The sequence below is a fragment of the Ctenocephalides felis genome, unplaced genomic scaffold (assembly GCF_003426905.1).
Source record: "Ctenocephalides felis isolate EL2017-DRISC unplaced genomic scaffold, ASM342690v1 CF-g0.4_SCAFFOLD_01170, whole genome shotgun sequence".
Classification (NCBI taxonomy): Eukaryota; Metazoa; Arthropoda; class Insecta; order Siphonaptera; family Pulicidae; genus Ctenocephalides; species Ctenocephalides felis.
This window is the reverse complement of record NW_020537324.1, coordinates 22,507,194-22,526,646: the sequence shown is the minus strand read 5'-3', so window position 1 is coordinate 22,526,646 and position 19,453 is coordinate 22,507,194. Positions and strand designations below refer to the sequence as shown.

The 19,453-nt window shown below is 27.3% G+C and overlaps 1 protein-coding gene across 1 annotated transcript; it reads left to right on the top strand.

The window, feature by feature from the left end:
• Nucleotides 1-14,358: 14,358 nt before the first annotated feature.
• Nucleotides 14,359-19,447, top strand: LOC113366977 (dmX-like protein 2; the record flags this gene model as incomplete). Its single annotated transcript, XM_026608616.1, has 10 exons — nucleotides 14,359-14,472; nucleotides 15,861-16,058; nucleotides 16,388-16,556; nucleotides 16,895-16,968; nucleotides 17,051-17,660; nucleotides 17,758-17,989; nucleotides 18,298-18,600; nucleotides 18,846-19,041; nucleotides 19,201-19,327; nucleotides 19,386-19,447. Coding segments are annotated over exons 1-10 (2,058 nt in total), but the record flags the coding sequence as incomplete, so codon positions are not given.
• Nucleotides 19,448-19,453: the final 6 nt, after the last annotated feature.

Below are 19,453 nucleotides of genomic sequence, written 5' to 3'. Positions count from 1 at the left end.
GAGATAAGATAATTTAAATTATTTAACTAGAATGTAAATTTGCATATGCTACTTAAAATTAAGACATCAATTCACATATACAGATATATAAATATATATCTGTATTTGAAGAACTATGTTTGTAAATATGTACTTGTATGTGTGTTGATCTATTATCGGCTTTATAATTTGAATTTTCTACTTTCTTGAATTACGGTATGGTATAAATCTACATTTAGAATAATTTTTTACTTTGTACCAACCAAAATAATTTGCAAAATTACTGAAAGTATGAAAATGGCATTTACATAGAAACGCAATTTCTCTAGTTACTAAATATTGAATTCTAAGGACTCGGTGTTACGAAATATGTTGATAGCGTGTACATACTAGATTTAATATACTAATGTAAAAATATTTATTATATTGACTGTACAGATATTTTCATATAGGTATATAATTATATTTATCATTCCGTTTAAATTTATATCGGCATTTATATGCATTATATTTTCTAGTGGCAAATAAAATATTTTATATGATAATGTTAAGTATCAATTTAATATATTTATCAGAGTTTTATATATGCATTTATTTATCGAGGAAAATTATGATGCATTAGCTAAATGATTACTAATTGAAAAATGTAACTGTTAGTGTAATTATGTTACATAAATATGAAGGATGTTTATTTTTTAAACGTGAATTGAAGCATTTAAAATATATGTAAAATATTATTTTAATAAATTTAAGAAATATATGAATATAATCGTTACACATGATATATATGTTATGTAATAAGCATATATTAATTGTGAACCTATATATATAATACTTTTTGAAGTTAAAATATTGTTGCCATATTTATGTTATGATTGCAATTAAAGCAATCATTTTCAGAGATTACTACCTACTTTGGTGCTAAGTAGTCGTAGCTTGTTAAGTTTGTTTTAACTTTCATTACTTTTTAATGTAATTTTAGTTAGTTTATGCATTTCTTACGATTTAAGATAATAAAATAATCATAAATTTCAAAATAAATTACTCCCAAGAGTAAAATATTTTAGAGTGACATTATCATTATTTCTTTATCTTCATGGAAATATTCTACAAATTAATTTACACCACTGACTATTTTATCAATTCTACGTTGTGACTACTATAATAGATATCAAATTAAATATACATTTTGTCAAAAAATATGAAAACAGAAATATTAAGAGAAGTTTACTGACTATTGATTATATATTGTACAATAATTAAAAGAGATTGTGAAAAGAGTGCGATTTAAAATTATAGCATATAATGTGCAAATTGTAAATATAAATAATTAAACCTAAATGTATAAATATTTAGATGTAATATAAATTCAGCTCAATGAATTTAGGATATAGGACAAAAATATGAAACTATGCATACATAAAATATAAATTATATAAACATTAATGCGATGCAAGTGAATATATTCATGAACTAAAAAAGTTATGATTTTATCATTTGTTTTATAGTTGAGACAGAAATTTTAATATTTTGATCGTTTTGAAGAAACCATGGAGAATACAACTGATTATTATTTATTTATTTTTTCAATCATTTCAATTCCTTTTCAGAAACTAAGAATAACAAATTAAAAAGAAATTTCAGTCTACATTTATACACTTACTTAATTATTTAAAAATGCAAGAATTCACTTTTTAACACAATAACTAATCATTTTTCAAACATCAATCCTGTGTTTGAAAATACATGTGAAAAAACATTCTCACTCTACTAAGTACCTTTTAATAATAAAATTCTCAATGTAAGTTCTTAACCGATTTTTGTTTGATTTTTATGTATGTTTATCATCTGTATAAAAAATCCATTTAAGCAGACTTAAACTAATAACATTACAGATGATAAACATACATAAAAATAGCGAAAATTGCTTGAGAGAATAAATTTGAAATGTTAATATTAATATGTACTCACAGAAGACATATTTTCACGAGATCAAAATATATATATTTAAAATATATGTAATTATAATTTATAATACCAAATATTTAAATTAAAATTTCTAATGTTCATGAAAATAAATTTAGGAAATGAGCTAACAACAAAAAATAATGTTTTTGTATATAATCCTTAAAATTATTTAAAAAATGTGAGGTAAATAAATTGAAGTGACTATAGAATTCACTTATACACCTCCGTTTATGTATTGCAAGCATCTCTCATAAAAACAACTAACGCATTATCATGGTAATGCAAAATATAATGCTGAAAACTATACAAGTCTCATAAAACAAACTCCTCTATAATACCTTTCCAGGTCGTAAAATAAAATTTCATTACATTTGTTCATGAGTATATTTACGATGGGAATCATTGAGTAAAGTTAAAGTTTCAAAACTCGTATACAGTTAAGTCACACACAACATAACGCAGAACCGTATCATCGTTTTCACTTAAGCTTCACGCCGTTTCGTAAAAACTCTTGTTCAGAAGTTTAAACTTGGCGCTTTTTCAGATTGTTCCGCACTTTTCTATGCATAAATAAACATTTCGTTATTTAAATGTAAAGATAACGTTTATACATCAACGGATAATAGTCTCTAATCCACTGCCATCCTTAACCAACAAAATAGTTAATTTGCGTTATTTGCAAAAACATTCAAGATATCGACAAAAATCTATATTTATAATTTGTGCAGTGAAGTTCAGAAATATGCAAAATTTTAACTTCCGTACAGCTGTTTATGTTTGTTTTGTACGTTATAAAAAAACCCTCATGATTCCAGTTACAGTTCTTATTTTATTTACTGATATTCATTATTTAAAATTTTATTGATGATTTCTCTGTTTATTTTGAATAAATTACTGATAAGACAAATAATTCTAAAATTTAACTTATACTCTTTGAATTAAATTACACAACAATTTTATGGTTTCTTGAATATATTCTATGCAAAATTATGTTCATAACTTTCACTTCACTAGTATATTCGACCAAAATAATGATGAATTTTTGAAAAATAATTCTGTGTTTTGAACAAAGTTTATGACTTACCTTATTTTTAGCAAATCATTACGTTGTCAATTTTTACAAGCATTTTTTATTTAAGATTTTTTTATTATATACGACAAATAAGTAAGTTGAGTAAGTTACTCTTAGATTTGTAATTAAATTACACATTGATTTTATTATTTCATTGAGACTATAACAGGATTTTATTAAATATAATTTCTAATTTTCTAAAATAATTGCATATTTGGAAAACAGTTTATTCCACATCTTTATTAAATGTCCTTAACTGGACAGTTGTAATTAAAAGAGAGAATAAAAAAAATATTAAGAAATTTAAAAATTTCGTATTCAACAACCGGAATTTTTAAAGATGTTATACTCCATTATCCTAATTGTTTTGAGTAAACTACAAATATGAGGAATTAACATTAAAATTCTATCTCAATGACTTCAAATTAAATTATCCATTCTGAAAACTTCATTTTCAGTAAAATCTCCTATATTTTTAAGGTAATTCTTTCATTAATTCATTTCATTCATTTTCCTAATTATTTTTAGTATACCACAAATAAGATAAATAAACGCTGACTTCGAATTAATTTACATATTTATTTTATTATTTTATTGCTTGTCAAAGTTATTTAGTTTCCTTTGCATTATTTTTAAAACTTCAAATAATTGTAATAAAAAATTTAACCTACGGCATTGTTGGTGCTAAAAATATTTCGCTAATATAATTCTAATAAAATGAAAATCTAAAAACTTTTATACACGACAATATTTGTTTTGAATTATGTGTCTATATATGATTTCATTATATTCATTTAAATAATATTAAAATAGCGTTGCTGAATCACGTTTATAAATCATTTATTATGTATAGAACAACTTTCAAAACTATTTATAACAAAATTCTGAAACACTAGATTTTACGAAACCGCGCTAAAATAATATTATTCTGCCAAACACAAAATATCACGTAATAAATAATAATAAAACATTGTTATTTAATATATACATTTTTCTATATATTAAATAACAAATATCATAACTTTTGCTAAATTGTCTATCCACATTCATGTGAAAAATTTGACCAAACCAGCTTTTCGCTTTTGGAATGATTTTTCTTTAATGTCAATACAAAAAGTACTTTTACCGTATTTCAAAATTTACCCATGTAATCTATAATGCGAAAAGGCGATTTCGATGACCGAATATCAAGATCATGTTTCTTAATATTAAATAAAGGATAAGAATATTAGGATGAACTATCTGTAATTATTCATATGTAAATGTACAATAAAAATGAGAAACAAACAAACAAATAAAAAATATTACAATCAAATATTTAGCGTTTGTAATCAATTTTATTTTATTAGTACTTCTTATACAAATCAATTCTTGATGATTAATAAGGTCATTTGATTAATTAATACAATATAATTCGTGTTCTTTTATAGAATTACCACTCCAGGCAAACAAATAGCAAACGTTTTGGCTTCCATAACATCATGTTCCGATAAATTGACATGACAACTTAGTGTATACTAGTGGAATACCCAAAGCACATGTCTTGCTGAAGAACATATAGTGACAAAATAATTTGAAACAAAATGGTTTCTTATTCCAGGGGGATATCACAGTTATGGAAAAAGTTTTGAAGGTTTTTTGTAAGGTAATTCTAGATATTAGTGGAACTCTGGACTGGCTTTCGCAAGATCAAGATCAAGAGAACATTACACATGTATTTGAATTTATCTAATTTAGACATATGTGGAAATATATATAAAATTGCTGAATCACGTTTACAAATCATTTATATATATATATATATATATATATATATATATATATAAACATGTGTAGGTACGTGTCTGTGTTATGTATGTATTTACATATAACAAGTGTTCTGCTCAAGCGATAATGGTATATGATAGTTTGTTTTTTCTTTTTCTTTACAATCAACTTTTTTATGTAAGCTTTTTACAGTCTTAAAATATTATGTATTTTTAATTAATTTTTTACAATTTTATCAGTTTTTACTTACATTATCTACTAAGAAAATTCACCTGTAACCTTCATCATTAGTAATAACCTCTTATTTCTTTTAATTGTCAGTCAATGCTACCATGCAGCAGTTACTCTCTCCTAAATATATATCTAATTTTTAAACTTCTTTTTCTTAGAGGATTTGCCATCTATTCTAATTGACTTTCAATTGCTAATTTTCTCAATTTAAGAGCAGTCTCATCAATATCAATCTATTTTAGATTTATATACAATGCTGTTAATGAGGCGAATATTAGAACGACAGGAACATCTGCTGGATGAATACAATATTCTATAAAACAACAAAATACAAAAGTACGTAAGACTTCAATTTCCTATATTTTTAGTTTTTCCTACAACTTCTTTTTTAATTCATCTATTCTAATTGAATATACATTTGAACAACATGTTGAAATGCATATTTTCATCTTCATTCATTCTCAATCCATTTTGGAATCATGTTCCATACAATTGCATTTCTTTCACTAACCATACTTTGTAGATACATTTTATATCATTTGTGATTCCTTTGCAAAAACTTTCTAAACTATCTAATCTAATCTAATTTAATCTAATTTCTAAACTATCTAACTAATCTCTTTCAGTTCCTCATGTAGTATAGTTTTCTGATCTATACAAAGGTAATTGAGGCGAATATTAGAACAAGAATAGTACATGCAGGATGAATACAATATTATATCGAAAGACAAAATAAGAAGTCCTCAAGAAACACCATCTAAGGAGCATATCAAAGACGGGAAGTCGTACATATTCTAGAGCAAACTTGCACAACAAACAGAGGAAAGTTCCTTGGCGTGAAACAAGGTAATAAATCTTATTCAAAATGTCTAAAAAGGTAAAGCCAAAATAATAATAATAATTGTGCAAGCAAGGTTGAGGTGTGACACATTTTTCGCATATTATAATGAGTAGATTAGTTTTTAACATATTGTCAATCTAAAAAAAATTGATATGAATAGGTATAACGATCATATAAACAAAATTATTTTTATTAATTTTGCATATTCTAACGGTAGAAATAGTGTATTTCAAATATGTAGTTCGAACCAAAATCTATTAGGTCTTTTCATTACCAGATATTGATTTATAAATGAATCAATGTCTTATGTATAAACATCGCAACAACATATGTACAATACATCTATTAAACAATTGCAATTGCACAAAACTGGCTTGAAAACTATCGCTTGTTTATTAAAATTAAAATTCAAATTATGTAAATTATAATTTATATTTAATTAAAATATTCGCAAACCATAAATATTTCAATTAATTTATTTAATTTTATTATATATTTGCAATTCATTCGATTAATAGGGTAATAAAAATACGGTAATTCGCAAATATGTGTAGAATTTAATTACATATAATATGTTTATATTAAATTTTTTTGCGATTACTTACAAATTAAACTTTTAAATTTTAGCGGCTGTGTATTATATTTTACACAGTATAGTACACTTCAGATGACAATTCTTTACTGTGATTAAAAATTTTAGTGCAAAACTTTCATATAGATCTGTTCGGTATATAATGATAACGATAACGATGATGTAATAGTAAAAATAATTAGTTCAATAGTTTTTAGTTTGTCTTATTTTTGGATTGTGATACTCTGTTTAGATAATTAGAGAATTTTTTTTATGAGCAATGGTAACTTCATTAGATAGTTCGATTAAAAATATCAAGAAAAACAAAATTCACCAAAATTCCTGGAAAAGCACTGTCACAAATATGTGATAGGCATAGCCCTATATTTAAACTTTTTTTGTGACAAGTGGACTTTTTATAAATTGCAATATGTCAGTCATGACTCCTACAGAACATATTAGCGTCATACACATATGACTGACATGACTATTAACGTGTTAAATATCGTTTGTAATCAAAAATCTTTACGTTTAAAAGGTTTTTGAACATTTTGGCATACCTTAGAAAAACTGGTTGTGTGTGTGTGAGTGTGTGTGCGGATACAAATTTTCGTCGTCGATTTCGAGAACACCGATCAACCGATTTGAATAATTCAAAAAACATTCGATTCGTATTGATAAGGAGACATGCTGATTAGTTATTGGCGAAGGCAGGTCTAGCCGTTCCAAAGATACGGGGCAAAAAGTGCCCAAAACGGTAATTCAGTTTTAAAGAGAACGAGAGAGAAAGTGCTAAAAACGGCAACTCGGTTTTTAAAAGAACGGAGCGTCCGATTTTATTAATTTAAAAAACATTTTACTTGTATTGACAAGATAAAAAAATGATTAAATTTTTGGGAAGGCAAGTCCAGCGTTTATAGACTCTCAATAAAATTAAGTTAAAAAATGTCATTTGGCGGTCAAAAATGTTTATTGGACTCATGCACATAAAATTATCAGATATTTTATATATTATATAGAGTTTTTCATAACGTGTACACATTTTGTGTAATTTTTCTTGGGTTTTGTTCCAAGATTTTTAATTACGGTACGGGAAGTTCCAGCAATTTGCCTTAAGGCACAAACTGGTTGACTAATAGCTTTATTGATCAACATTTGTGCATATGCTAAGAGCGTAGTTTATTATTCTAAGCTTTAATGAATTTTATGAATAAAGCACTTTAAAATAATCATATCACTCCACAGATAAAATTTGATTTTTTTTATATATATTAAATACTTTATTGAATTCATTACTTTTATTGTATAATATGTATATAATATGTGATCATGTCTGCCACAGGTGTAAAATATAGCAAAGAAATCCAATTAGAGCTAATAGTATCAATAATCATAACTATCAAAATACGTTGCGCAATTGAGTGAATAATTCATGTGTTAATTTCGTACCGATTTCATTTCTCCGAACGGTCAATAAAGATAAAAATAAACTGTTAGGAAATCTAAAACTCGTTTTCTCTTATGACTGTTCCGTGGATGCTTATAATCCAGGATCAACATAGGGATCATCTCTCTATATTGATGTATCATGTTTGCTATAGACCACAGTGAGCCAGCGCGAGATACTTTCTACTTTAGACTCGGACCCGACTACTCGTCGAATCTGATTGAAAGTAAATAACACAGGAAAACACTCCTGGGAATAAATCTATCGATGTTACACACTGGGTAGGTATACGCAGGTATTGAATTTTTATGTACTCAAACACATTTCATACCCATACCATGATTTTAACTCCTCTTTTACTAGTGGAAGAGCTTGAAAATCTTTTAGTGTTTTACAACAAGCTTGAAAAAAAAACTGTTGGTGAAAGTTTTGCTTTTAGAGTGATTGGATTAGTTGATGTTGATTTTCTGAACAACGATTGCAATAACAGTATCACGTGTGTAAAATTAATAGACAGAAGTTAAATTTAACTTATTTGTTAATACTCTTAATCAATTTTTATGTTCGTAGTTATTAATATACTTTTTTAACTTCCTGTATGGTAAGTTATAGTAATCGTTCAAAAAATCGGAAATGAAAATTGTTGCATATCTTTGCGTTTTACAGGTCTCTGAACATTTTGGCGTACCTTAGAAAATGTGGTCTATGTATGTATGTGTGGATATAATTTTTTGTCGGCGTGTTTAGGAGCACCGCCCAACCGATTTGAATTATTTAAAAAGCATTCGATTCCTATTGATAAGGAGATGTGCTGATTAGTTTTTGGCAAAAGTTGGTCAAGCCATTTCGGACATACGGAGCAGAGAGTGCAGCAAATGGCAATTAAGTTTGAGAGAGAACGGAGCGATTTGAATGACTCAAAAAGCATTCTACTTGTATTGACGTAATTAAGAATTGATTTAATTTTAGCAAAAGCAGGTCAAGCGGTTTTGAAGATCCAGAAAAGAAAAATGTTTAAAAATGCATAGTGGCGGTCAAAATTCAGATATTTTCGACAGTATGGATCAACCGACATGAACGAATATCAAAAACTTTTAAGAAATTTCAAAATTGAAAAAAATAAAAAATTTAAAGCTTTCAAAAAATATAAGAATTAAAAAAAAAAACATTTTTTCAATATTAAAATTTTCCAACGGTTTTCAAAATATTCAAAAATGTTACTGTATGCATTTTGTCTCTTTTCTGACCTTTTAAAAAATTAAATTACGGTACCGAAAAGTTCCAGCAATTTGCTTTAAGGCACGCGATGCATTTTAATATTCTACTCTAATATGACTTTTGCTGTTAAAATTACTATATATTCTATGCATTCCAATTTATTATATTTCATATTTGTTGAAATTAACGTACGAGGTCTGTTCAAAAAGTACCCGGAATTTTCGTTTTTTCAAAAAAATATTTATTTATTCGTCTACATTAATGTGGTCCCCTTCAAAGTAGTCCCCCCCAGATATAATACACTTATGCCAGCGTTTTTTCCAATTTTCGAAGCACCCTTGATATTCACTTTTTGATATGTCCTTGAGCACTCTCAGCGATTTTCTTCAATCGAGGAAAACCGCCGTCCTTTCATGGGTCTCTTCAACTTTGGGAATAGGAAAAAGTCACACGGAGCCATATCTGGTGAATTTTTGCACTTTGCAACACTTTATTTCATTTTTTACGCAAAATTTAATACAAATTCTTTGACTTTTCAATTCTTCCATTGTAAAAATCGCCGAGCTCAGAAAAACACGTCGAACCTTAGCGACTACCACAGACAAAGTAAACAGTGAATATAGCTGAAAATTTCATCATACTTTAGGGGCATGTATACCAACACAATAAAAAAAAAATTGACAATCAGACACTCCAGACCCGCGAAATTTAATTAATAGTAATTCCGGGTACTTTTTGAACAGACCTCGTATGTTCAGTATAAATTAGGCTGACCTTTATGCAAATGATTTGAAGTAACATCTTACCTTAATATGTTTTATGGTAATGCTCTTAATAGAATAATTTGTACTACCTAATATAAATTTATGCTATTGCAACATTTATAGAAAAATCGAGTCATGAATAAAAAATGATATGAGAAGGGTTATGTTTCTCATTAATTTGGAATGCAGTATAGTAGAAACTATAAAATGGTTTAAGTGATTGATTTATTTTACCATTTTTTTCATAATTTACGGGCGAGCAGAGCTTATAATTGATATTATAGTCACGTTAAAATATGCACTAAAAATTAATGAAGACTTCTGACATATCTTATTCGAGAACACGCAAAGCTTGCCCTGTACAAGTAATTTTTTATCTGTACTTAATTTTTTTATTTTTGGTTTTAATAACTACTTATAATTAGTATTTTATATTATGGATTTCTAGAATGGTATTTTCTAAGTTCAAGTTCTTTTGGATGTACTCCTTGGGCTATGTAATAATAGAATAAATAAAATAAAATCGCGCACTTCTACTATGGATATATATGCACTATAACTATTTCTATACACTACTCCGTAGGCTATGATTTATAGGCATACAGATATAAATCGAAATCTGAATTTGATTTGTGAAATGAATGGACGTACTCGCCTACTTTATTAATATGGCGTGGTTCCAGAAAACTGATTTATATTCTTATTATACTTGACATTATGCCGGGCCGGATTTTCATAGAAATGCAACGTGTTAAATGTTTATATTATATAGAAACAGTATTGTTGTGAAAATGGATTATTTAAACTATTTAGTAACATTTGAAACTATCAAAGCCCCTGGAGTATTTAATTATTGAAAAATGTTTTTTAATATAACATCTTATTCAATTTGATCCATTATTCAAGTCCTGAAGATGTATAAGTATGTGCAAGACAAAATTTTACCATTTCTTTTTTGTCATTAACACTAAACATACCATGACGGGTCAAATGACCCATTTTGAACTTTTGCATTTAAATGCACGTATAATTTCATTGCGTTTGCACATTTGACTTCATGACTTTTTTTAAGTAATTAAAGTACAGTTATAAACAATTTTTTTTTCTTGTTTTGTTTTGTTTATTCTGAGTTATCCTTCTTGTATACCGATATCTACCACAATGGGTCGTTTGACCCGGAGAGAATTTTTTAGTTTATGAGATTGTCGAGTCATATTTGTAGTCGGTAAGTTGCACATTCTTCTAAACACTGTTGCGTAAAGTAGTTCAACGAAAATAGCTCAGAATAATTTCAAGAAAATATCAAAAATTTTAGATTGACAATAGCTTTTTATTGTTAGGAAAAGTGACAGAAATTGAAAGTCTTGGTAAGTACCTAGCTTATATTTTATTTTGATAGCTATAGTAATACAGGTTATTTTTTACCCGGAAAAATGTCGAAGCAAACAAGACATTACAAGTTCTTAGAAAATATAAATAATATTGGCGAAGAGTTTTCAGAAATTAGTGAAGATGAATTTTCTGAAAATGGAGATATACTGGTTGAAAATGAAAATGAGTTTGATTCAACAGATACCGATGATAAAGAAAACAATTCATATTACAATAAAACCAAATTTGGTGTAGACATGACCGATCAAATGGCGAGAAAATTTACTACAAAATCCAAGTCTTGCAGATGGCCTCTCCTAGTTTTTTTTTCAATATCCTTGATTTAGCTAACATAAATGCCTGGATTTTGTACAAGCAAACGACAGGAGAAAATATCTCGCGACAAGATTTTTTACTCAAGCTAGTAGAAGAACTTGGCGCCGATTTTCGAGAAGTCCGTGAACAACCAAAACAAGAAAAAATACGAAAATATCGTTGCTTAAGTCTACTACAGATGCTTATAAACGTATGAGATGTCGAATAGAATACTGTAAAGAAAATAAAACCAACAAAATTTGCTCTAAATGTAAAAAATATGTTTGCGGAAAATGTACAATGATACGATTAACTATGAATTAAAATTTTTTATTTTTGCTTTTGTAATAGAAATGCTCAACATACTTTTTTGTTTAATTATAATAAATTTAATTTTTATTTTTATTTTCTTCCTAACATCCATATTTAATACATTCAAGCATGAAACATAGAGTCGGGTCATTTGACCCGCTATGGTAGAATTAGGTATATATTAAGTCTTGGTATGATTAGTGTTAATAAATAAATTTATTAATGAAAACGTTATTTATAAAACTATAGATATAGTTAGCTTTATTTATTCAATGAATATCCATTCTTTCTCTTTATTGTATTATATTTGACTATTACTGATGGTGGAAAGGTTACATAAGTATTGGTACCATTCTGATAAGGATGAAACTCTCAGGAAATTTTGATGTCAAATTGAGGAAACTTTCAAATTCTTTCAAAATTATATGAATCATCATGAATAAGTTTTTTGTGAATAATTTATTTACAAATATATATTTTTTAAAAATAATTTTTTATTTCAGATTACTTTTCTAATAGTTTCCACCTCAAATCCTGCTCCTGGACCTGGATGATAGACCATACAGATCTAAGTAGTTTATCATGTTGCTCAGAAGAAGCAGACTATACCTCAATGTTGCAATTTCAGTGCTTATATATTTTTTTGGTTGAATGTAGTTTCTAAAGGAAAGTATTTATATAAATATACCTCTGGTTTAGTTCTAAAAACCGTCTGCTCAATATAATGATAACACTGAAATTTGGAACATATTAATTCATTGGAAAAAACGCGATTTAATTTGTTTAATAAGTTTGTGTAAAACAATTCTACGTTCAGGCACAAATATGTGAAATATTCAATAAAAATGTATGATATCAACAAATCTGAGATTTCTTTTAACATGTTGAATTTTATTTATTTATTAATTAATATCATTAAACTTACATTTATTCAGTTATGATAATTGTTTAATAACATGAGGTAATTGTCGTTTTGTTGTTGGTAGTTTTGATTTCAAACTATAATCCTATTATTTCATATCGTCAATATTATCATATCCTTAATTTTTAATTTTTTTTTCAAACAGTAAAGATGAATGAACAAGCTATAACATGTTCGATTCGTTCTGAATCAGATCTTTCAGTATGAAACTAAATGCAGTTAATTTATTCATTGTAACTATTGTAAACGAATAAATTGAATTTGAATCTAGGAGTAAGTGGCAATTTGCCTCAAGAGTAGTTGCATTAACGTTACGATATAATAGGTAATAAATGAGACAAAATTGAGTATTAACTTATGAATTTTTTCCAATAAAATTTTCAGTAGAAATACTTTAGAAAAAAAGAAAAAAATATCTGTAATATTTAATAGTTTTCGAAAGGTTTTTAAATACCAAGAATAAATACGTTTAGTCAAAAAATTCGTCATAGAATAACTAGAAGATTACCATGTCAGATTCTCATTGACCCTAAATGTATAAAATTAATGCATGTTTAAGAAAATATATATAAAGGATAAATATTTATCATAAGAGTTTCAAGAGTATACCCTGATGGTAGATTCTCGGTGGCTCTATCTGCATATATTTCCTGCATATTTTAGCAATGAAAACACAAGTTCCACTTTCTAAATCACTATTTCTTGGTTTTTAACAGTAAGAATTAATGTTACTCCGATTCAGTTAAAAATTAAGTATTTAAACATTTTCAAAATAATCTCTAAAACGTTTGACCAGGGCTAATTATCAAGGGATGATTATTGGTTAATAAGAGTTAAGAGTGGCAGACGATGTAATGAACTAACAGTATAATGCATTATTCACTAAATTTTAATAAATATTTATATTAATAAGTTAAAAAAGTATAGAAATTATTTCTGTACATTATGTGTGATGTATATTTAAATCGGCAATGTGTTTGTTGATTTATATTTCGATTTGATTGCATATTCATTAAAATATAATATTATCTAGTATATTCTTGTTATTCATGTATTATTATAAAACATAATGTGATTGTAATGTTAAATTTAGTTTCAAGTACCCGATTGTTAAAATTCATTAATTTTTATTTCAAATTTTGCGCCATTATTTTGAATGCTGAAAACAGCGCCATCACGTCTGAGCGGAGGACCCTTTAAGTATCCCTTCTGAACGTAAAAATCGGGAAAGAGAAATGTCTTATGTGAATAAATCATATTCTCATATTATCTAGGGTACAAATTACTGTGACGCGGATTAAGTTAAACATTAATTATTTAAACATTTTCAAAATAACCTCTAAAATATTTGACACCGCTTTTGTGTCAGCTGAAGTTGTGTTGTGTTATCCACAGATGGCAACACTGTTCGTACGTCAATATGACGTTTACGTCAGATCTATTGGTCAAATAGTAATGTTGAATTAGAAGTGAATCGATATGGAGTCGTAACACGAATCTTTTAAATTTATGAATATGTGAAATATGCATTATATGAAATAGTGAATGTAAATATTATGTGTAGGATAGTAAAGGTATTTTCCGTGTGGTAATTTGTAGCAGTCACGATGAACTGTCATCAAATATTAAGTGGTGCCTGTAATGCAGGAGATCGATGTTTTGCTGTTGGTTCTGTCGAAGGAATCCCATTCACGGTATTGCACAATTAATAATAACATTCATAAATGTTTTATAAATATTTTCAAATGTTGTAAGTTTTTGCTACGTTGCCATCGTTTCCTATGCCTATCCATATAGAGCAAAAAAATTAATCAGCTGACTACACAACACATTCATAGATTAATATTGTCTTAAACAAACACAGATATATTTACATATTGTATTGTAGTTAATTAATATCGCGGCGATATAGCTTTCCTATTGTCTGAACAAACTTTTTAGAATATTGTTTCTTGAAACTGCTTTTTTAAAGTATTAATATGCTTAATTATATTGTTGATATAAATATATTATGTTTATAATAGTCTTTCAAGACTATAGTCTTGCTTCTTAAAAGTTGTTTTTTAAACTAATTGAAAATAAATTAACGATTAACATTGGAAAATTTTAAACAAAAAAAATGTAAGAAAATTTCTAAAATAAACGTTAAAATAAATAATACACACATAGAAGAAGTGGATTACATAAAATACTTGGGCCTTATAATACACGAAAAGCTAACATGGTTCGAAACATATAAATGAAATTAAATCGAAGATATCGGCAATAACAGGAGCTTTGAAAAGGATCCACAAATAGGATACTAATTTTGAAAGCGCATATAATACCCTTAATTTCATATGGGATAACTACTTGGAGACAAACAACTAAAGCTAACTTAAATGATATACAGATAACAGTAAACAAAGCTATAAAAATATCATATAATTTTGTACATTTAACACCCACTAAATACTTACAGACAGCAACCAATACTCATTCACTAAACAACATAATTAGAATAGAAAAATGCAAATTAATACACAAAATGAAATATAACAGAATTAAAACAAGTACAACAATAGACATAAAATTTTTACATCAAACATAATAGAAAGAAGAAATTAAGAAAAAATGTCTTATGGAGCGCAAGTAAAATATTTAATGAACTGCCAATCGATATTAAAAATACCAGCGATGACAATAATCTCAAAAGAAAAATAAAGAAAAGTTATAAAGAAATTGAAGATTGAATAAATATTTAAGATATAATAAACATTATATTATTGTAGAATGAAATAGACAAATGATATGCATATATAAAATATGAACATTGTTTTATAATCTTTCATACCAGACACCCCTGTCTAACTGAGATATGAATTTAATATATAAATAAATAAAAAAAATATAATAAATAAAAAAAATAGAAAAAAATAAGAAGAAAAGATCTTGCTTTCTTTGTTTTTTCAAGCATTTATTATGAATCATTGTTAAAATAAATATAGTCTATTTACAACATGTTTTTAAATACAATAGCTATGTCACAAAATTTATAAAAATTGTATACATTATAATTATAAAATATTCTATTATATTCTAGGCATATGCAGCAGGTTGTAACATTGTTATTTTGGCCAGCACTTTTGAACGTGTCCAAATTATTCCTGGAGCTGTTCACAATTATATTCGAATATCATCTCTCGACTGTAGCACAGACACTGGCAAAATAGCAGCAGCCTATGAAGATCAAGTGTGCATTTTTGAGCCAACGCCATTAATACACAGTGATAGTTCACATGTATGTAATTTTAATTCAAAACATTAATAAATAGAATGAAAGCTTTTTTATAATTATTTAGTCTTACATTAATTTTGATGTCCGTTTTCGAATAACTATTTTTTACGTAAGTTTACATTTTTTTCTAAATACTTTTTGTGTATTTATTATATGTATATAATTATTTAATCATTGTATATGTTTGTACTAAATAATAGCATAATTTGTGTATATAATAACCACTCTGACATTATTGGTAAATTTTAAAGTATGAAGTATGAATATGCATTCATATTTTTGCTGATGCATAATTCTCAATTTTCACTTTATATTGATGTATCTTAATTTAGGGATTAGAGTATCGTTGGGTTCAGACGGGACGCTTACAGGCAGATTCCCACATTGCTGCTTTATCATGGAATTTAGAAGGAACTCGTCTCTTAACTGGAGGAGCAGTACTTCAAATGTGGCATCAAAAATTGGTACCACTAGATCACGATCTTGCAGAACCTTCTCAAGGTAATTGAGCGATATAAAAGTAATGTTATTGCTCAAGTTTACTATTAATAAAGTCTAATTTGTCTATATGTTTAATGTAATTTTTAATCAAATACTTACTTTAGGCGTTATTTACTCATGTTGTGTACATATTAAATTAGCATAAGTTAGATAATTATATTTGTGCTAATATTTTCAAAGACTTTTTATAATAATGTATACTATCATCTAATAGTTTAGATAAATTTATTAAAATTATAAAAATATTTGTTTCTGAAGCCCATATTGTAATTAATCATTAATATTATTAAAATTAACATACTATTTAATTGAACTAAATTTTTATATTTATATTTTAGGTGTGACATTCCAAATTGGAGGTGACAGAGATAGTAAAGTTTTACCTGAACCAGAGGAAGGAAAAGATGATCAGGTAAATTTCATATTGAAATATTTGTAGCATATTACTAATTCTTATTGTAGTAGAATATTATTAATAATTACTTATTATGAAGGGGTGGGACTGCGTTTGGAAATGCAAAACTGCTACTCCTGTGTATCATATGGAGTTTAGCCCTGATGGTACACTATTTGCAACATCTGGTAAAAATGATAGACTTGTCAAGATTTGGTATGAAAATAAACATTTATTGTTTCCGTCAAAGAGCATGGACAATAATCCATATGCAAGTCATAATCAGGAACAAAATTATGGCTTTGTCTATATAGCTCATCCAAGAGCATTAACACATCTCTCTTGGCGTAAAACAAGCAAATATATGCCAAAAGGTTCAGTATCAAATATGCTGGTAACTTCTTGTCTGGATAATATCTGTCGAATTTGGGTGGAAACTGTTTTACCTGATGATGGTTTAGTTAATATGAATCAGTTTGATCCATTGGCTTCACAGAATCCTAAATTTAGAACTCACAGACATAAGCATCGGTTTATGCAGAGATTGAAACATATGAAAACGTGTTTTCATATAAGAAGGCATGCCAAACATCATGGTAATTTACCCAATGGCGGTTTAGGTGGGCAATCGCCTATACCAACTTTACCCTCGACATATAGTGTGCATGATTTTCATTCATATGGATATCATGGAACTGGCGTTACACCAGGTATAATATAAATAACTTTGAAAACTTTATCAGTGTGATAATGCAAAGATTTTAAAGTATTGTTCAAATAAATAATTCAATACAATTTCTCTTGCAGGATTACATTTTCATCTTGCTGCATCTATTAATGCAGAAACTGATATTCCTTTAGTTCCATCGATGAAATCTTCTCATCCTTCACAACAAGATCCCTCATTCATACTTCATTGGTTAAATAATAAAGAAATGCATTTCAGTTTGCAAGCTGAAGCAATTTTACAGGAACTCACTAGAAAAGTTGTCGAAAAGGAAGAAGCAGCAGCTAATATCACACATGTACAAAATCCAAGGTATTTATACTGACAACCTAGATTGTTTTACACCATTTAAATATATTTTATGAAAAATAATGAAACATTCCGTTTTCTATTGTTAATATATTGTTTTTCTTGATTTATCTGTCTATCATTAATAACATATATAATATATATTCAAGAGTTTTTTGTGTATAAGCTTTTATAATTCAGTAGAAATAGAGCTTATAATCTCATGAGTTGTCAGAATATTTTCTTAATTTCTATCGGTATGTAAATGAAAGTAATAACTAGCATTAAATTTCATAAAATGATTTATAATATATTTTTATATATCTAACTAGTATTGTGGAACCAAATGATGAAGAAAGTAAAAAAATGGGTCGTGTGAATAAATCATATTCGCAAGATGAAAGCGGTAGTGATGAGCATGTCATGAGCAACATCAACAAAACACATGATCCCTCTTTATCAAACACAACATCCATCAATTCTTTTGCAACTGACGTAACTGGAGGAGGTGGTGGCATAGGAATGCATATTACTGACTCGCTTGATATGAAAATAGATTGCTTATTGCGAGATTGGCATCATAGTCCCGACCTACTCTTTTCTGTACATCCAATTGATGGCAGTTTTCTTATATGGTAAGTGAACATTTTAAAACATAATTTCACATTATATATATATTGAAATTTTATTTATAACTATTCAAAGTATACAAGTATAGAAGCAATTTTTTATTATGAATGTGACACAATTTATATTATGATTTATTACTGGAATTACTTAGAACATCATATGTAAAAGTTGTTCTAGATTTATTTATAAAATATTTATTTTAAAACATGATGTTTTATTACTTATTAGTAATATATTTTAATTACAACAGGGTTGTGGAATGGTTGGATGAATATCATCCTGGCTCATTTCGCCAAGCCCAAGTATCCTTCAGTACTAGAATTCCTGGAGCTTTTCCTCTTGGCGATGCTATGAGTATGGCTACTACTTTGTCTTTATACAATACAACAGGATCACATCAATTCAGAGATATGGTGCGAGCAGCAAAACCAACTTCACAAAAGACGGTAAAGAGATAATATTATACTATATTTTTATTATTTTTTTTGTAATAAGGCTATTAATATTTATTATAAAAAATATCAAGAATCATAAATCAACTTGAAATTCATTTTTATACAAGTATTTTAAAATCTAGTATTTATGTTGAATCAATTATATTTTAGGGTGTTGAGGTCGGTATAGAAGCATCAGCCAGTCCACTTCCTAGTGTTGTGGAAGAGGATCAGACTGCACCGGAATGGCCAAAAAATGCAGATGACCAACATGAGAAACCATCTACTGATCCACCAAGTGAGATTTAAAAATTTTAACATAAATTTTATACAAATGACAATTATTTAATTTATAGGTCCTGCACCATCAGGCGAAAATCATACACCGCATTCTGCAAGTATGATACTTAATTCAACTACAAGC